General features: G+C 39.6%; 1 protein-coding gene across 1 annotated transcript in view; it reads left to right on the forward strand.

Annotated features, from left to right (window-relative positions):
* The window catches only part of IL15 (interleukin 15), a 135,100-nt gene that overhangs the window by 96,620 nt on the left and 17,087 nt on the right, over positions 1-21,393 (forward strand). Inside the window, exon 2 of the mRNA XM_062637258.1 lies at positions 19,510-19,619. Within this exon, the coding sequence (XP_062493242.1) occupies positions 19,557-19,619 (63 nt within the window). The 5' untranslated portion in view covers positions 19,510-19,556. The remainder of the gene's footprint in view (positions 1-19,509; positions 19,620-21,393) is intronic.

Below are 21,393 nucleotides of genomic sequence, written 5' to 3' on the forward strand. Positions count from 1 at the left end.
TTACTTTGCCTGTTTGTAATATTTCTAGATGTATAATCTATAAACTAGTAGCAATACATCATGGATATTTTAAACATATCACCCTCCCTGCCCACTCATCCTTGCAGGGAGGAACAGCATTTTTGGTCCTGATTTAGAGCATATAATGCTCCCTTCACTCTGGTCCTCTGTAAGTTCTTTTTGAGTACCTCCAAGGCCTGTCTCTCTGCTATGTGTTTTCTCATTCTCTCGGTTCCCCTGCATTTCCCACAGCATCCTACCTTTGGTGTACTCCTCTCTTCACAGCCCTGTGAAGTTCTTCAGTGTATTGGAGGTTTTGAAGAGCACTTCAATAAAATATCCACTAGGTATGGTTTATACACACACATTCATGCCTTGAGGCAGAAGGATGGAATAAACAATGTCACAAAACCTTTACAATTCAATTTTTGGTTTAACACAGATAACTAAAAACTGCATTTTACAGGCAACTGAAGAACATTTCATATACATCAGAAAAATCAGTGATGTATTTTAAAGCAAAATATTAAAAGAAAGTGTAATCACAAATGAGGGGGAATCACAAATGAAAGACTCATCTAAATCTGAAGGGTCAACCTCCTTATTTGGGAAAGAAATGGAAAGGAGAGAAAGTAAATAGTGGAATCCTTGATAAAATCTCAGATCCTAACAGACCCTTTCAGACAGAGATATTACATATATATTCACCATTACCTCTCGAATAACTTTTAGCATGGCACAGGAAGCTTTCTGTTGTTGACCGATGTTTATGGAGTGTGAAGTTGCCTCCTTACAGTAGCAGTGCTCATCTTCACAGCAGAGTAGTATGGGTCAACACGACCATGAAATCTAAATTTTGCTTTGGAAAGGAAAAAGGATCAGTGGAGACTAGTGCTATAAGAACAGAACTTGTGAGCAGGTTGTCAGCAAAAACTGGAGCAGGGAGGAGGAAAGAGAAATCCCACAGAAATCACGATGTGAATGACCACAGGAAACCATCTCTGCTCTTCTCAGGTGAGGAAGTTGTTTTCAAATGATCAGGTGGAATATATTAATATTTCTAATACTTTTAAACCCTCAAGTTACACAGCAATTGTCCTTCACCAGTCACACAATGGCCATTTACATTCCCCAGGCAGACATGAGAAAGTCACCAGCTTCATATATTCACCCTGCTTCTGAGAAATGTACAAAATAACAAAACCCACCACTTTAAGCTAAACTTCCTATTTCAGCCAAAGTAAAGCATACGGCATTTTATTAAAAATTGCTAAATATAGCTTTTGTTAATTAGGGTGACTGGCAATGAAAAAAGCCTCCAAGACTTTGTTGTTCAGGATGTTATGAACTTACACCACCACCAGAATTCCAAATCACTTTTTCCTACATTCAGTGCAAAGACTTAGCCCTTTCTCCCAGTCAAAGTGGATCTCTTGCTCCTCTGGGGTCCCAGATGACAACTGTGTTTATCAGATTTTTAGGTCTCAGTTTCTATTGATATGTGTATGAGGGTAGATTAAAATTGATTTCATACAGTCACCCAGGAATGAAACAAGTAAAGCATGCAATTTTATGTACCAGCGGCATGTAATGCAAATCTAGGAAATTACAGAGTCTCCACTGGTATAAATACGTGGAAAGGTTTGCAAGAAAGTGTAATATCAGCAGGAACTCCATTGTATCCCTCCCCTAAGCCACACAATGTTAATTTTAAAGACAGGAAACTATTTACATTGGGACCCTCACAAAAATAGATGTGCTTTGCTAAATTCAGTGGGAGTCACTTCAGAAGGAATCCTGTGGTAAAAAAGCCTGAAATGACAAGATCTCGCCAGTGATTTAGGTATCTGGGAAGTGACAAGAAGTGCTACAATTTTCTGCATCTAAGATTTTGGAGAGATTTTATCAGCCTTTCTCAGGTGACATCAAGTCGACTGTTCTGTGGTGTGCCTACACTGACTACCTTTCCACGTCTTGCAAGTTCACTACTTAGTATCTTCATCACATAGGATTTATGGACTATATGTAGTTGCACTCTCACAAACAGAAATCTTTTTGAGGCAATGTATTTTCCTGAGTTTGAGATTGATTTGTTCATTAAATACATACATGAAGCCTAATAGCCATATAGATCATTACTTGCATTCTTAATTGAGATGTCCTCTAGAGTCTTTTAAACTCCATTTCATAGCTTGCTCCAGTGAAAAAATGTCTTTGCCTATATAGATTAAAATTTAGTATACATTACTTTTATTTATATTCCAGCTATATCTGGATGCTACTTTTTGATTATACTTGACAAAGTACTGTATAAGTAGCTTCTGAAGACATAGAAAAGAAGTCAAAGTTATCAACAGTGGGTGGTTTGACTCTCATCTCTTCAGCATTGTTTTATTACAAAAAGCTGTTTTTTTTTTCTCTCACATTTTCAACTCTGCAGAGTACCATAATCTGCTGAGCACCTTTCATCTTTTATTTCAATGCACAGAAACTTTGATCTAACTGTAATGACAGAAGATTTTGGTTTACTATCAGTTTCCTCAGATTGGACATCATTGCAGTGGCAATTTAAAGGGCTGCTGCTACTTTACACTCCATGTTTGGACACAACCCAGAAGTCAGTCTTTGGTCTTCCCCTATTTTGCACAATCTTGAGCAGATTGCAGATTTCCTGGAATAGCAAGAACTGCAAGTAATAGATCAGCGGCAGCTAGACATGCTGATATTTGGAAACACTGAAATTCTCACACAGCTAAATGTCACATTATAGGCCTCGTATCTCTGGAAAGCAGGGATCTTCTTTTTTCACTGTGGGTGGGCCTGGTCTGGCCAGGGGTCTGAGCAGTTGCAAAGCCACCATCAACAGTCTCTGCTTCTGTTCTTGTCCACTGTTTGTACTTGCAAGTCAGCTCCATTTTGGACCTTGATATAGACAATTCACCAGAACTGCTCACTAGATCAGAGGCCTGCTACAGGAAATCCTGTCCATGAACATCTCATCTTTGGCTGGTTTCAGGGTACATCAAAGTACACATGGATAAATAATCAGGGAAATGGACAATTTTGGAAAAATCCCTGTACATTTCTGCTGCTATGTGCCTGTTGTGGTTTAAGCTCAGTCATAAATCACGCAGTCGCTCTCTCACTCCCCACCTCTTTCCTCCCCCCTCTCCCAGAAGGATGGGGAGGAGAATCAAAAGAATGTAACTCCCACAGGCTGAGATAAGAACAGTCCAGTAACTAAAGTATCACACAAGCCACTGCTGCTACCACCAATAATAATAATGATAAGGGAAATGACAAGGGAAGAGAATTCAATACCACCCGCCGATACCCAGCCCGACCAAGAGGGGAACTAGCCCTTCCAGGGGGAACACTCAGTTTACATCCTGGGCATGACGTGCTGTGGTATGGAATACCTCTTTGGCTAGTTTGGGTCAGGTGTCCTGTCTCTGCTTCCTCCTGGCTTCCCCTCCTCCCTGGCAGAGCATGAGGCTCACAAAGTCCTTGGTCAGACTAAACATTTGAGCAGTAACTAAAAACATCGGTGCTATCAGCGCTGTTCCCAGGTCAAAAACACAGCACTGCACCAGCTACTCAGGGGAAAAATGACTGCTACTGCTGAACCCAGGACAGTGCCATCATATGATTTCCTATAATGAATTTTAGTGACACAGTCTAATCAGTCACAAGACAGAGGATAGAAGAATTCACGGAAAGCAGTGGAGGTTAAAAATGGGGAATCCCTATTGTTATGCATATTGACCATTTCTGTGTCCCATGCAGGGCCAGTGAAAGCAGAGGCACCATTCAGAGGAAGCTGCTGCTTCTGAATAACAGATGCTGTGGGGAAAGGTAAGAAATAACAGATGGGACAAATTGCTGATTTGAGGACAGTAAGCTAGCAAAAAAAATCCAAGGACTGAAATGAAAAATTACCAGTTATTGATAGTAAATTTCAAAACACTATTTTTTCATCATCTAATCAAAACTTTTGGTAACTCCCAGTGCATTCATCCTTTCTGTACATAGTATCCTACATATTAAGACTTCCCACAGAAAGCACATTGATTTTTTTCATGTAAAGGAGCAAGCAATATATTGTGGGTTGATGTGAGAGTTTAATATTACACAAGTGTGTCATAATACACAAAAAGGCTCTTTATATACCCTAGTAACCTGAAAGTGATGCAATAAAACCAAAGACAACCTTGAATTTGGTATGATTCCTAACTTAAAGTTAAACTACTTGGAGAAATCCCTTTTCTTCCTTTTGGCTAAATATAGTATGTTGTGCAGAATCTCTTTAATTTCCAGTGTTTACAATACATTCTGTCCACTTGGTAGCCAAAGTTCTTGTTTTCTCTATACAAAAATTACTTTCCACTGAGTGATTTATACCTTTGTCACAAAAGCTGAGTGTTAAAGAAACCAGTGGTAATACAGTATAATGAAACTACGGAACAGTATTATCAAATGAGAAATATGGTACATATGTCATGGTTATTATATTTAGTATTAAAAAGGAAAAAAAGGGGAAATAATCTTGATAGAATACACATCATTACTCAGTTGCATTCTTACATCTTTCAGCTCTCTTTTGTGTGTTATTTCTTTTTGGTAAGACTTATTGATCTGTATCGTCATATGAGTTAGGATCTAATTCTCCTATATTCCTGAAAGCTCCAACTGCAAATAGTAAAGTGAGCCACAAAGCAGGCTGTTAACCTCAGACAGGGTGCCCACAAAACTGAGACTGAGAAATCTCAACAAATTGTTTTGACAAACAGTTAACTTTGAGGAAAACTATCCCCCTCCCATGTGACACCGTTTCATTATTACGATGTTTCATTTTAACACTTCAATTTACTGTTCTTGAATTTCTGTTGAGTAACACTTATAAGATGCTTATCTAATAAAATAAAAGATCAAATTTGACAGGTACGTTTTGGATGTTGTGGTTTAAAGTGAAGAAAGGTACTGCTTTCAGGGGAGGATCCTGAAAAACCCGCAAAAGGCTTTTCCCAGGCCTGCTAATTGGCTAATTCAGTCTGTGTCCTGCTCAGCATGTGAAACCTAACAGTTACATCTGCCTGACTCCCAAGGCACACTGTGCTAGGCTTCAGCTACCCAGTTCAGAAAGTGCCAAGTTATCTAAAGAGTGTGCATAAATTCCTAAATTCACACCTAAATTCAAGAAAGCATTTCAGTAGAGAATGATTCCTACGGGAACTAGCTGGGAACTTAAATAAGGATTAGATTCTCCAACAGTTTTGTGGATTTGGCATGTAGCTCTCTCCATCAGACACCACTGAGACAGAGTGGACTGCAAGACTTTTATGGTCTGGCCACTGTGCTCCAGGTTGATTGACACAGGGAGAAATAACACAGTATAGCTTGAGAGAACTGCTATAATGAAGACATGCCTTTTGGGATATTGGCCAGCTTTTTTATTCACATATTTATTCTATTTTATGCATGATTTTTCTGTATCTGTCATGCAAATTAGGAATGGATCTTTAAGGAAAACTTTTAGGCTGCAATACTGCAAATATTTTGCCTCAATAAGATAGTGTTTGTTCACAAGACACTAAACAGAACACTTAAGATTATAGGTTCCTCACATGACTCCAACTAAGAGCTGCTCATTTCTCTGTGTTAGCTTTTTTCAGATACAAAAACATATTCCTACTAATTTTAAGCATTAAATAGCATTAAATGTTCTCACCTTTGTGTTTTGTTTTTTTTTTCTTTTTTTTTTTTTGCTAATTTAGCAATTGATGTGGTTTATTTTGGAAAGACTGTATCTTTAAATAAGAATGTCTCATGCTTAGTGGCAATAGCTTATAAATTATAACATGCCAGAAATACTGTGAATGCTTCTGAAAGGCAGAATATTAATGTATCTCCAGATGTGTGTAGAAATTAAATAGCATTTTTTAGATGTCAGAAGTTTTTAAGAACCAATCTGAAGAGTTTGTAATTTAGAACACATTATAATTGGGTAAGAAAAAAGAAACAGATTATTCAAAGTCCTATACCAGCCATGAAGTTGCATAGATTTTCACTCATTCCTACCTAGTAATATGTTTCATATACTGCATATCCTACCACAGCAATTACTCCACCATACAATTATTTCAGTCTTGAATACAGGTTTACGTGCTGTTGCAGCACTGGTGCAGGACAATTCCCAAAGTCAGTTATGTGTATGGTTTGCTGAAGTTTTATGATTTCCAGAAATACACCTTCCTAGCATATATCAAAGACCTAAGTCCCTCATCATAAAAGTTCCCCTCTATCTTCTCCTGCTGAGGAGCAAGGCACTTGACTGCTAGCCATTACCACTAGAATCAAGGCTCACCTTATCTGAATTAACATGCAGCAATGAGGAATGCTGGTGGGATGACTGGGATGTGACTCCCTAGAGGCAAAAAACTGATTCCCCTTGACTTAAGACGTCCAGCTGCCATGCTGGGATTGGGAGGAGCCAAAGTTGCACATGCTTATCTGCTCTTTATATCAACTCTGTCACCTAGAGCAAGAAAACAACAGCTCTTTAATTTTCTGATGCAGAAATTCATGAGGTTAATAATTGAGGGTGTAGTAGTTCAGCCCTGCGGCAAAACTTCAAACATAGCAGAAACAGTATAATAAAAAAATACTCAGGAAGATACATTATTCAAATTGCAATTACCATCCTCTGCATCTGCCTGTACATTTGGGTTCAGGTTCTCTAAAAATCTTGGAGTTCAGTGTAAATAAATAAAAAGAAACTCATTATGCTTATGAGAGCACAATGGCTTATCAAAGCTGATGTCTTATAGAGCAGGCCTCCATTTCAAGACTGTTTTAAAAAAGAACTGATACCAAGACAGCAGGTGAGAAGAGCACAGTGCAGGCCCATCTTTAAGCACTCAGAAATTTAGCAAAGAAAGTTGGCTCTGAGCTGGGTGTTTTGGGGGCCGTCCTGAAGGTATCCTGCTCTGCAAGAATTGCCATTTTTTCCCGGACTGCCTTCAGAAAACACGGCATTTTTCTACAATCACTCATATCACATTGCTCTGAAAGAGCCTTCTTCCCCCGTTTTTCACTCTTGCCCCTGTGGCAATACTTCCTCTCCTGGTGTTCAGCAGCAGAACGAATACTAGTTCCAAAGGAATGAATTTCATGAAAGTACGGACAAACTTTTAAGAGTATAGCAAACCCAAACTTTTTGTTGGCTATTCTGCAGCCACACAAAACACTTGGGTCCTGTTCCTTCAAATCAGGGTGGTCATGTTTGATTTTTCAGTTATCCTGTTGTATTTTCAAGATGATATTCATGCATCTGTTTTCCCTTTACTTACATTCTTTCTCACTTCGCTTACAATACTAAATAAGAATTTAGTAGCTCATTAGTGAGAGCAATTGCCAATATCTTGCCAAATAGCCTGTGTCCACTATAAATGAATCTTGCATAAACTAGAAAGGGGTATTATGCTCGTAAGAGAGTAATTTATGCTACAAATAAACACCTTGATATGGTTAGTAGTGTGTAGGTGACCATAAAATGTCCCTTGTGTAATTAGGAAGGATATTTTTGTGTAATTAAGAAAATGAATGAAAATTAAATTTTGAGGGAGTGCAGGTGGTATTGCCACTCTCTTGTAACATGTACTGATACTTGCATTATTTTTGCCTGCAATTACTTCAGTGTTAGGGGCAGTTTTTATGTTAAGCTAGAAATTAAGACTTTTTAACTAGCCAGCAAAATCTAATTGTTAAAAAGGAACAAACCCAGAGAGGTAGTTAAAACCAAAATAAAAATCCACCCTATGTGCAGTATTTCCGTTTCCCAGTGTTCAAAGGAAATTGTCTGGAAAGTGATAAAAAAAAAAAAAATTGAGTGATTCTTCCTCTTTTCACACAGAATAACTCATGAATACCTAAAGCTTTGTGTGCCTGGTTTTGGCTGTTTGCTTATAAATTTTTCCTAGTTGAGAAAATTCTGACAAATTATAGTACAGAGAAGGCACCATGTCAAAAAGTGAAGACAAGCGGAAAACAATCTATTTTCCTTCAGTTTTAAACAGCAACAAATATGAGAGACTTTGGGATCCCAAGTCCAAATACATTCACATGTATACTTGAAATCATTCACTCGCGTTCTTTGAGCTGGAGTAAACTGAAGGTGTTTATGTAAACAGAGGTGTTTATGACCACTTTGTCTTAGAAGAAGTACCCCTTATCACAAGACAGTTAGTAAACAAGCATGTTCCTTTGGTTTATTTATTCAGGCTGGTGTTTTTTCCTGCAAAGCTGGTACCTCCTTTTCAATTCATTTTTGTACAATTCCAGCCAAGTCTGTATTTTCATTTTCTCTTTCAGATCCTGCTCAGGTTTCTAGCAGCCTCCAGCTGAGTTAGATTCCACCTTTGAGATCTCCACCACTTAAAAAGTGACGTTAAAACTCTACACTGAGACAGAGTGCAAGGTAGCTGCTTTTCTGGAGACACAGACGCAATGTCATCTGAGAGAGACAAGAGTCCCTGGAGTGCGTTCTGCTTTTTTGTCTTGTGTTCAACTGCTGGAAGATTCTTTGCAGTGGTAGTGACTGCAAACCAGATCCTGTACAGGAGCTAATCAGTGTGGTGACATTTCCCTTTGGTGCCTCCTCTGCATCCAGAACAGATACTAGACCCAAGCATTGGACCACAGGGTACTGTGCACAGGGATGCTGAGAAATGACAGTAAGCTGCTTCATGTAGTGAATCTGTCATGGGGCGCTGTTAGGGAACACTCAGTTCCAGTCCTGATTTCTCTCTTTTGTACAACAGTTGTTCAAGATATAGCAGTTTTACTAATGTCCTTAAGTAGATTTTCTGAATCTGATGGTAATAGAATATCACAGCACAGGAAACTGACTGCTATTGTTCAGCAGTTTTATAATAGTATTCCTGGTAAAAAAAAAAAAAAAAAAAAAAAAAAGAAGTTATTTCGCTGAGAAACAGGAAGGAAATGTCTAACTCTAGAAACGTACCTCTCCTTCAGTAAGGAGTCAGTAGTTTCTAAACCATTCTCATTTAGCTGCAGAATATTTTTACCACCTCACAGAGTGTGACATGCACAGAATAACAACCAGCACCCACAGAAGAAGGTAACTCTTCTGGACAAAAGAAGACTACACAGACAGGAAGTACCATTTTCACTGTTGCCTCTGGAGTGTATGACTCTTCAGAGGTGAGTCTTGGAAACCTGAGAGCACTCCCAGGCAGCTGCCAAGTTTCATCTGCAGGACAATGTTTATGAAGTTTAATTCAAGTTAGAAAGTTTTTTCAATGTGAGGTGTCTAAGCAGGATTTAGAATTACAGCTGCCATACCCTGTGATTATCATAGGCACTAACCGCCTGTTCTTGACAGCTAGAATCCACAACTTTAGAGTTCAGTGCAATTTGCAGAGAATTGTTTCAGTTCCTTTACAGAGATCCTCTTCTGATGTCACCTGGACTTATGACACCTCTCTGCCCTGTCCTCCCACAGCATGTCAGATGCTGCACCTTTTGGAGAAGCTCTTTTGTATCCTTGAAACCCTCTTCCATGTCTGTGCTCTTCTTTCTCGGTCTTGCCGAGAGGCAACTCCTGATTCCCCCCTTATGGTAGCTGCACAGTAGAACACTGGAAAGGCTGAGGAGGAGGAGTTACAGCACAAAGCTACAGTGTTTGCTTCTAAGTTAAGCAACTCTTCAGAGCTCAGGCTGGGAAGGATACATTTAAGCTATGAAGGGGAAGTGACCGTGCAGAGACAACTGTACACTTTCTTCCCTTTGTGGAAGGATAAGAGGTAGCATGCATAAATGTTGCTGTTTGGACCAGCAATAAGCTGCCTTTCTTGTTTGTCAGTCGCTTGCCTTCTGAATCACAGGTATATGTCTTTCACCACGATTTAGTTCTGTTTTGTTTTTTCACAAGTTTCAACTTTTCTCAGAAACAGCAGTAGGAAATCCTTAGTACCTGCTCTTTGTGGTGAGAATAAGTTCTGTGCTATATTTAGTACATAGTCCTATGTTATTATATAACAACTGAAAGTAAAAGAGAATGGAGAAGGAGGGGTGGAGCAGTGCTGCTGTCACTAGTGCAAACTTTATTCTAACTTCTGTGCTGGCTTGCTGCATGGCTTTTCTGAGACTTGTGAGTATTTTACAGCTTTTAACATCCTCTTGGTTTGCTTTCTTTCTCGTATCGAAAAAATACATCATTTAGCTTGCAATTGGTTTTGGTTAATGTTTTTTAAAATTGTCTCATAAGGTTTGTTATAAATATAAAAGACATAGCTCAAGTACTGTATTTAACCTTATACCTGGTACCTGTTTCTCCGTTTCTGCTGTGTGAAAGACATCAGCAAGTACAGAGGGTTGGTGCTAGCCAGTGAAAATTCATTGTTGTTTCCTAACAAACTCACACAGCAAACATGAGAAAACAACAGATATTGCTGTGGTCGTGGTTTACATTGCAAGACAGAAATAAAAAGCTGGGAGAAAAGTTATTTACTGTCTTAGTGTATACACTTGAAGGAACATTAAATGCAGGCAAGGAACTGAAAATCTTCAGTCAAGTGGAAACCTACTGAAAACAGTCATATGGAGACAGTGTAGCTGATAGCAGTATGATAGGGAGGTATTAGCCTGTTGTAAATCTGAGTAAGCAAATGCATTTATAAGTCTGTTGTTAAAAATACTACTTTCCACCTAATAAAACTTAAAGGCAGGAGGAAAAAGAAGTGAGGCAGAAACTTGTGAAGGAATCTGTTGTCAGAACCTGCAAAATTTCATATGTAAAAGTCAGCGTTAGGAAATTCTTCTTGCTCTGCACAACCCCTACCTTGTGATTCTTTCTGTATATAGGAGGTATATTTGTGCTGCTTTCTTTTAAGAGTCTGATCTTGCAGAACAAATTTGTGATTATAATTATCACAGTATGTTTTTATATACTTTCCAAATAGTCATTAGCACAGTACTTGCTTTGCCTGTTATGATTGTGTTTGTTTCTTTTTACAGTTATCAATTTATACGATGTACTAGATAAATGGAAAGGTATCACACTTATATCTTGGAAGGAGATACTTCATTAGAGATCAACTTAGTATAAACCAGTGAGTTTTATAGATCAATAGAGGTATTCAATTCGTTCTTTGGAAGCCTACTGGACTGTTCTAAACTCTTTAAGAACAAGTAGCATGGCTTTATAGCCTGTCACAATCAATTCAGCTCTATGAACTCAAACAGTGAAGGTCGGCTTTGCAAGCTCTTTATAGTGCAGCATTATAAGGAGGAAAGCAGCTCCAGTCCCGGCATGATCGGCCGTGGAGAGCTCTAGTGTGGTCCACAGGGAGGTTCTTGAACTGGGGAACCTGATAGGAGCTGAGAGAGCCACCAGGAGCCTGCAGCTTAGGTGACAGTGTCTCACGGGACCTGGAGCAATGGTGAGCAAGCCCCCTGCTCCGTGTGTAAAAGTCACTAGGGAGTGTGAGCCACGAGGGCAGGCAAGCAGGGTGTGGTGCGGCAGTCTGCGCAGCAGCTCAGGCAGAAGGGCTTTCAGAAAGGGCCCTGTCAGCTCGATTAAGGAGCAATGGTGTCTATCTGACGGAAGTCATGGCCTCTCCAAGCTCTGCAGCCACCATGACTGGCACAGCTGCCAGCCCAGTGTGAGACTGCAGCATGTAATATGGAGGATCCCCTATCCTCTCTCTGCCTGGCTGAACACAACAACTTTAAAGGACAGAGGTCAATGGCAGCAAGTTCCTGCCTGGCACAGCAGGTGAAGCCTTTAACACCATTTCCCACAGCATTCCCCTGGAAAAATTGGCTGCTGATGGTTTGGACAGCCAGACTGTTCCCTGGGTGAAAGAACTGGCTGAATGGCTGAGCCAAAAGAGTTGTGGTGAAAGGAGTTACATCCAGTTGGTGGCCAGTCACAGGTGGCATTCCCCAGGGCTGTTCGGTTGGGCCAGTTCTGTTTTATATCTATCAGCGATCTGAATGAGGGGACTGAGTGCACCCTCAGCAGAGCTTGCAGACAACACCAACTTGGGTGGGAGCGTTGCCTAGTGAAAGGTCTAGAGAGCAAGTCGTATGAGGAGTGGCTGAGGAACTGGGGTTATTTAGCCTGGAGAAAAGAAGGCTGAAGGGAGATCTTATGTCTCTCTACAATGACCTAAAGGATGTTGTAGCAATGTGAGGGTTGGTCTCTTCTCCTGAGTAATAAGTGATAGGACAAGAGGAAACAGCCGCAAGTTGTGCCAGGGGAGGTTTAGATTGGCTGTTAGGAAAAATATCTTCACCAAAAAGGCTATCAAGCATTGGAACAGCTGCCCAGGGAAGTGGTTGAGTCACCACCCTGCAGGTATCTAAAAGATGTGTAGATCTGCATAGAGACATGGTTTAGCGGTGGACTTGGCAGCACCAGGTTAGCAGTTGTTCCAAAATGATTCTGTGATACACTGCTGTCTTCAGGAATGTTTGAACTGTTTTAGGAAAAGAATATTATGGTCAGATGAATTCTGAGGCTTCCTAGATCTTCAATGAAAATAGAGATCACAGGGGACAGAGGTACAAGCTGATGGGGAGTAATTGGGTTGTATGGATAACACAGTGCTAGAATTTTTGTGGAGATTGAAAGGTTCCTTCTTACTTCTGCTTGCAGTCTCTTCCAAGCTATGGCCAGTAATAGATTTGACACAAACCTCCAGTGTCAGGTCCAGGGTTCTGTCAAATGTTTCCTTCTTCTGTGCTGAGGTAGTTCAGCTTGCTGCAGCAAGTAGATCAAGGAAAAGGACAATCCAGAACAGCCCCTCTGTGAGACATGTTGTTTTATCAAAATAACTGTTTTGTGGTGTAAAGCAGATCACTGTTCTGCAGGTCAGTAAAGTGTTATTGCCTGTAGGGATTAGTAATGCACAGCAGCCCAACCTTACCTGCTGGAACAAACTTGTTAGTCCGCACAGAAGTACATATTTTATTCCTTTTTTTTTTTTTATTTTTTTTTTAATATAACATGGTCTTGTTGCTATATCCTCTATTTCATGACTGCACCATCAGTAGAAGTTAAACCCTGGAGAGTGAATTGGATTCATGTTTTTCATGAGGTCTTTCCATGGACATAAAAACTCAGACTGGAAAAGGTTTATGTTAACTACAGGAATGTAACGCACTGCCAATTCTCATTATTATAATACATTTTCACCATAATACACCAATACATAATACACCAAATTATAGCATGTTAGGCAAAGCAAAAACATCTCAAATATGCTCATTTGCTGCTCATGCAGGCTAAAATATTTCTAATTTTCAAAAGTATTACAAAAGTAATTGCTCAGAAATGGAGGGGAGAAATCCCTGCTATCAATTATTTATTATCAGCTATTCATTATTCAGAGAAATATGTATAAAGCAAAACCTTTGTTTTTATCAGGAGTTCCCAAATTTAAAGACATTCTTCTTACTCAGCCCAGTTTTCTGATTCCCATTTCATAGGATTTGATAGGACAGGATTTCACTTCAGGAATAAATGCTGACATATTAACGAACATGCTGATACAGCTGTCTTTGCAAAGACCAAACTCTGGTAGAATGCATTATTAATAGGTCCTCATGCGAATATATGCTTAGAACTCCTTTTTGAGCTGGAGTTGAAAGAGACAGGACCATGTTGGAGATCCCCAATACCTGGGCAGACAGATTATTCTTTCACAGAAAAAAAGGACTTCTGATTTCATATCATTAATCACAGATCAATTTACTTTCTCACTGCTTATTTGCCAAATACTGAGCCTTAGCGGTTGGTGTCCACCTCAGAGGTTCCTGCCTACTGAACGGTCCCCTGCTCTTGCTGGGCCAGAGCTGTTCCCATGATGGGTGCTATGATCCCATGCCCAGAATGAACCTGAAGGAAAAGAAGAAAGAAGTAAGAGATAAGAGAAAGACATTTCATTCAAACTGTCTGTACTGTATCAATACAAGCAAAGACCCTGCTTGGCCAGGGCTGAGTGCCACCTTTGAGATAATATTCTCTACATCCCTGTGAGAGGTCTAGTCTGGAATTTCCTCCACATCCTTTAGTTGATGTGGGGCCTTTTCTCCACCATCCTTCAGGATTTACAGGCAGCTTGGGCTAGATTTTTATATCATGATGACAATACAAAGAATTCAGGCACCTCAGCAGGTAATTGTCCTGGGTTCAGCAGTGGCAGTCATTTTTCTCCTCCTTGGTCGCTGGTGCAGTGCTGTTTCTTTGACTTTCAGCTCGGGAACAAAGCTGATAACAATGATGTTTTGGTTTGGCCAAGGACTTTGTGAGCCTCATGCTCTGCCAGGGAGGAGGGGAAGCAGAGACAGGACACCTGACCCAAGCTAGCCAAAGAGGTATTCCATACCACAGCACGTCATGCCCAGGATGTAACTGGGAGTTAGCCGGAAGGGCTGGGAGACTGCAGGGTTGGAGGAGGTATTGGTCAGAGCTTGTTCGGGCTGGGGGGGGGGGTGAGTTGTCGGTCAGCTGGTGGTGAGATGTTGTATTCTCTTCCCTTGTTATTTCCTTTATCATTGTTATTATTGGTGGTAGCAGTAGTGATTTGTGTTATACCTTAGTTACTAAACTGTTCTTATCTCAACCCGTGGGAGTTGCATTCATTTCGATTCTCCTCTCCGTCCCTCCGGGAGTAGGGGGAGGGCAAGAAGGGGGGGGAGTGAGTGAACGAGCCCTCTGCCTGGTTTTAAACCATGACAGTAATAAAAGCTTTCTGTCTTCCATTCATAAATTAATGTACTGGTGTAAAATAAGGAGACTGATACTTGTTCTAGCCAAGAAATTAGTGAAGAGCAGCAGAAATATTTGGAAGGCAGCAGGAGATGTGCAATATAATTAAACTGTTGTCACTGCTGATAGGTTATTATCAGCAGGTAACAAGATATATGCATCATTGCAAACCATCTTACAGTATTTTGTGCTATAACAGACGAGGTATGTCTTTAGTGGCAGAACAGGGTGATAACTCTGATATTCTTGCCATTATAGCTGCTATAAATTGCAACTTAACAGTTTAATAGTTTATCAATTAACTCGAGTGCCAATGCTTAAAAATTCTTTACCAAAAAACAGCTGATATTTTTACCCACAGAAAAATTGTTTCTAAGATCCTGCTTTATAAAAATACCTGTAGACTAGAAGGATTGCAGTCTGTGACTGTTAAAAAAATCTTCTAGCAAAGTTGCAAAGCCAGTCCACCCGTGACTAGAATTTACCAAATTTTTAGGGTGCCTTTTTGTAAATATAATTTACTGGCTGTAATTTATTTTTGAGTAGAGGAATCACCATACTCTAAACCACTGGCCAAAACTGGTTTACACTCTGCTTTTCCGTGGCTTTAGTCTCTGCCAGAAGGCTATGAATGTCAAGTGCTCAGTAATTTTCTTTCCTATTTAAGCTATAAATAAGGACAGTGTAGAGAAATTTATTGTCTCAGCTGAAGAAAGGACTTGAACTCATCAGGGACGTCAGGTCACTGTCTGCCACATATCCTGTTTGTTGCAGATACAAAATACGATGATGCAGTTGTTGAGCTTATGATCTTATCAACAACATTTGCAGTAGAAAACCCATTTTATGTAAAGGAATAACAACACTGACAAGTTTTAATTTCACATATCATAAGTGTATGAACTTCTTATGAATAGTTAACATGTTACTAATTATTATTAACATAATATCAATTCTGTAACCAACATGATGGAAAATCAGGTATGAACTCTGTCACTTGCCAGAGATAAATGCATACAGCACTGGTACAAGTGCCATAATTCTTAATTAGCCAATGCAGCATAAAAAATGGCCAAAGTGTAACTGTCCGTCTTCCTGCAAAAGGAAGTAAGAACCTTGCCTGCCCTTCCAGGACTATGGAGAGGTGTTGCAGGAACACGGAAATCTATGTGCCTGACATCTGAAAGCTGCAGCTGGTTACTGCCATCAACCTGCTTGTGAGAGTAAAAGGTGTCAATGTAAGCACACCTGTTAAAAAATAACTACTTATACCTGTTTGTATAAGCCATACTGGCTTTCTCCTGGGCCATGGAGCCTCAGTTTGAATGTCATTAAAATACTAGACATCTGCCTATCTGTTGAAAATGAGTGCATGTAGTGTGTTTTTAAGAACACAGGAATGGGAGTCACAGTAATTCTTGCAGGCGCATCTACTGTAGCCTGTGGAAGGAAAAAAAAATGTATGGTTTGTTACCCTGCTAGTGTACTTTGGTAATGGTGTAGTTGCTAGGTGGAGTTTTTCATTATGCTGTTTCTTGGCAGGGTAAATAAATAGTGTTTCATATTCCTGAGTTTAGATCAGTTCTGAGTTAACGTGATTAGTTTTACTCAGGGCTGCCACATGGAGTGTAGCTCACTGCTGGGCAGCAGAGAGGATGAGAAGGAATATAGCACTGGGAGCCCACCTGGGATTGCACAGGTCTCTGTTATCAACCTGGGTATTCCAAGTGTAATCCTGCCCTGTGATGACCAGCACTGGATGCTGGTGATGGCAGAAATCATCAGACTGGGGCTTACATGATGCCTTGCTGCTTACAGCTTTCTTTCATTCATTTTATTTAATTCTTTTTTTTTTATTTAATAAAAAAAATGTCTTCAGCCTTAGTTGCACTATATCTTACAGTAATTTGTTATACAGGCCCAAGAAATGTGATTTTACACCGGCTAGAATATATAAATATATAGACAGAAATATAAAACCAAGGAAAACCAGGAAAAGCAGATGTCCTGTATTTCATGTATTCTTTTTTCTGGCCCCATGTCTGATTTGCTACACAGTACATGCACCACATTGTAAATCCAGAATAATTAATTTTATTTGCCCTCCCTCTTTGGCATCTATCAGTATAGTATGCAACTGCTTCTTGGACTTGAATTAGTTCATTTTTCTCTGAAGTCCTGAAGGGTAAGAAAATGGGAATTTTACTTTGAAAAAAGACTGGAACATTAGAAAAACCTACGATTTCGGGTCCAGGATATGATACATGGAAATAGATACTTATTTTTTTTTTAGGAGATTGTTTAGCACTCTCAAGGATTGTCTTGTGTTCACCCAGTATATTCTGTTGCAGCTGTGAGAACTCAATGCTTTTTTGAACTAAACTCTCTAGAGGGCACTCATTTCTTCAAACTGCAGCATCTACATTGGAGAAACATGCATCTGAGCTAACTGACTATGACTAGAAATATATACTTGGGGACCATGAAACACCTCATCCTAAAGGCAGATACACAAAGCAACTGAAAGCCTAGATTTCTTGTAGGAGGGAACTTACTTAGAAAATGATCACCGCTTGTGAAAAATATGGGTTAAGGAACTTGCCTGAATCATACGAAGATGGTGATGAAGGCAGGGATGGGACTCTTCTTCAGGGCTGCTTTCAGCTGCCTTTTTCATTGAACTCATGTTTTTCTTTCTGTGATCTTCTGTCTCCTTTTCTGTACATCTTTCATGTTTAAATAAGGACATTTATATACTGGTTTTTTTCAAAAGCTTGGTCCATTTAGTGAACAGAATCCATTTTGTTCATCAATCTTGTGAGAGAAAAAGGAAATTGTTACATCATAGAATCATAGAATGGTTTAGGTTGGAAGGGACCATCAAGAACATCCAGTTCCAACCCCTCTGCCATGGGCAAGAACACCTTCCACTAGACCAGGTTGCTCAAAGTCCCATCCAATCTGGCCTTGAACACTACCAGGGAGGGGGCAGCCACAGCTTCTGTGATTAAAGATTTAATACCTTATGAAAATTATGAACTCATAGGAAAGCAGTGAGCATGGGATTGAGTTTCAAGTTCTCAAGAAGAATATGCTTAGTGTTCATAAATCCTTATGCTCCACTCAACCTTTCCTTCTTCCTTTCACCTCTACCCTTTCTTAATTCTTTGCAGTGCTTTCCATTCATAGTACTCAAATTCCACTGCTGTGCACCAGCAGCATCACAGATTTCTGTTCTTCAGCATTCACCATGTTTTTCCTGTAGGAAATACAAAGAGTTCTGCCTGCCTCTGAGCTTCCAAGATGGATTACGTTCATTGTGAAGAGACTGCTGGAGACCAAATACACAGTGCCAACAAATCACTTCCACAATTATGTAAACTAAGGCACTCATGACTTGGCCAAGTTTATGCAGGTTTTCTGGGCTGCCAACTTGAACACATTACTAAAAAGCACAGCTTTAATTAGATGGTTATAAGCATTTTCTTTAGATGAAAGAAGTGCATATTTCTGCTAATTTATTTTTGGAAATGACTGAACTTAATGATGGAACTTAAAAGAAAATAACTAGCCTGAGAAAGTAATTCAGTGTTGGAAATTTCAGCTCTAACAATTTCAGCTTGACCAAACCAAGAGCAACTGAGAGAGTCTTACTGTTTGAGACCCAGCTGCAGAAGGCCCTAAGAAAACTGTAAGCAATAGTCCCTTTACCTATATAGAAATAGGACTGTGTTCCTAGCCTATATCTTTGAAATTATCAGTGTTTAGTTTAATTTTCTAGGAAACTAATGCTCACACAATCACCCATCTGTGCATTTTTGTATATTTCTTCCTCCCTCCTCCATCAGATTTTTTAATTCAAGGCCTAATTCATTGAATAATTTATGTTGGAAAAGGCATCTACAGGTCACCCCTTCCAGCCTCCCACTCCTTCCATCTAAAGCAGTGCTAACTTCAAAATTAGAGCAGTTTGCTCCAGTCTTGGTTGATTTTTTAATACCTCTGAGGATGGAGCTTCCACAACTTCCATAAGTAGGCTCCTTCAAAAAATTATTTCTTGCTGATTGCATTGGGACTCCTTTTATTGTGTCATCTGTAAAAAAGTAAATGAAATGGGGAATGAGCTGGGTTAAACAGTTGCCATGATCCTTACTATGAAAACACTGCTTAAATGGTATAGTGTGTTGCTGCTGACCCAGCCTTGGTTCTTCTCATTTATTCTCTTCTAATTTATTTTACAAGATAAGGGAGACCGAAAGTAAAACCACACAGCTGGACTGTACTGTGTCTATGTAAAAGGCAACTATTAAAAGCAATTGTCATGCTGTGCTGTAACAGGAGATCTCTACCAGCCCTTTATAAAAAGCAGAATTATACTGATATCAATGACTTTAATATTAGCTACTTGGGCAACAACCTCTCTTCTGATTATCATCAGAAGTCACAAAAATTATCTTTTGATGACAATATAGATTCTTGAGGGGGAACACCCTTTACATTGCAAAATTCAAAGATGAGTCTCTATTATCTAGACAAAAATAACCATTTCAGAAAGTCTGTCTTGTGTTTTCCTTTAATTTAGAAGACTTAAAGGGATTTGCAATAATTACTTGCGAAATTTCAGCAACTTCCTGCTTTGGGTGCTCTTAATAACGGGCTGAGAGACACTCAGAGCTCTATTGACACATTACATATGCTTTTTCCTCATTTAGGTCCCACAGTGTGCTTTCCTGTTCTGAGTAATGATTCAGCAGGCAGGATGCTGGGGATGGTGCAGCCAACACAAAACTCTGCCAGGGCATTGAGCAGGCTGGAGAGTCAGGTAAGTGTCACTTAAACATGACGTTTTAGGAAATTTCAGGACAGCTTTAAATGTTATTTTACAGCCCAACAAGAAAGCTAGGTAATATAACAAATCTAAGGCTTGAAAACATTTCCAGTATTTTAGATGAGATCACTAGCACCCTGTAATTTTCTGCTCTTTTTCTCACTCCTTGTTGTCCATTTGTACCAGAATTACATAGTAAATATGTCTGGACTTTTTCACATTTTTCAGTTTATTTGTGGCACATCAGGTTCTAGCAGAGTTTTTCTTTTGCTTGGACTTATGTCTCAGTCTAGCTGACCTTTTGTAACACACAAGACTATAAACCCTGAACCTCAAGTGTTTGATACATGAGGAAAATCCTTGCAAGTGTCCAGCCTCTGTAGTACTCTTCATAACTCCCAACATACTTTCTAGGTGATTAGGTATCAGTTGCATTTCCACTGTGCAGCGTGGCCAGGTGACCTTGTTATAACCCAGAAACCGTTAGCATATGGCACTCAGTACCCCCTAGGCTCATGTGCAGCTCTGCACTGGCCTTCCCTTCTTCCATGTAGGCTCCTCCTTTCCTGAGCAGTGAGGGAGCTCCCTCCCGGAGCTGAGGGATGTGGCAACCTGAAGTGGGATTCTCCCCTTTGATTGTCCAATGGCAACAAGCAGAACAGAGATCTGCCTGCATGGTTCCTTGCCATGGAGATAAAAACTGAGTGCCTCAGCTGTGGGCCCTCATCTGTGTGAGAGCTGAAGCAGGGTTTCAAGGCAAGCATACATCCCTGCCACCATGGCTCTTCCATGTCTTCACAGCCCCATCCCTCCCTGCCAGCATACTGCACTGTGGATAGACTGGTCCCTGTGTAAAGCCAGTCTTCCTAATGTGCAGGCAGAAAAAGCAGTATTTCAAGACTATTGAAACCTGGCCTAGGTGTCATTGCAAAGTGCTTGGCTTAGTAGCCTATCGCCAGTAGCACACTTGGTTCCATTTTAATGGATGTTCTCAGTTTGCTTCCATTAGAAAAAAAGTAGTATAGCATTAACACAGTGTAGTATAGAATTAACACAGTGTATACATTCTCAAAATTTTCAGTTTTTCAATATACAGATGATAGTGCCACTTTTATTTTCTAAAAAAAAAAAAAAAATCCAGAGGCAAATATAATGAGTTTGTTTCAGCAAAGCTATTATCTTTTTCTGATATTCATCATGCTGATATTCAAGCAACTAAGTAGCATATAAATTATTGAAATTAATTCCTATTATTCACTGCACTTTATAAAAGACAAAAATCAGACATAGAGTTTGGCTGTGTATTAGTGAAATTTTGCTAGCAAAATTTTAACCACTTTGGAAATGACTCATTAAGTATCCCTGAACTGAGCTTATCCCCTGACTGAATGTTAATCCATATCTTCTGCAATTGTAAATCAAAAGGAATATGAATATACTATGGATTGAGAAATTCATGTCTTTAGGCAATCATCACAATTAAAGTAAACAAACACAGCTAGAGCTTTATGGTATTTTGCTCCACTGATTTTGATCTCCTGTGCTTGGTTTTGCTCACTTCTGCTTAGCTCCTGGAGACCCATGGAGGACAATTAAAAGCAGGTAGGAAATTTAGAAAAATGTAAATCTGCCCCATCACATCCGAGGTGGTTAGGAGCAATGAACAAATTCATTTTTTTCCAGAAACCTTCAAAATCATTCATATACTACTGAGATTCTGGTATACAGTATGTTGCTATCAGGTCTGAATATGACTACTGAAGAAAAT

The sequence above is a fragment of the Pezoporus occidentalis genome, unplaced genomic scaffold (assembly GCF_034315485.1).
Source record: "Pezoporus occidentalis ecotype Australia unplaced genomic scaffold, CSIRO_AGI_Poc_V1 ctg51, whole genome shotgun sequence".
Classification (NCBI taxonomy): domain Eukaryota; kingdom Metazoa; phylum Chordata; class Aves; order Psittaciformes; family Psittacidae; genus Pezoporus; species Pezoporus occidentalis.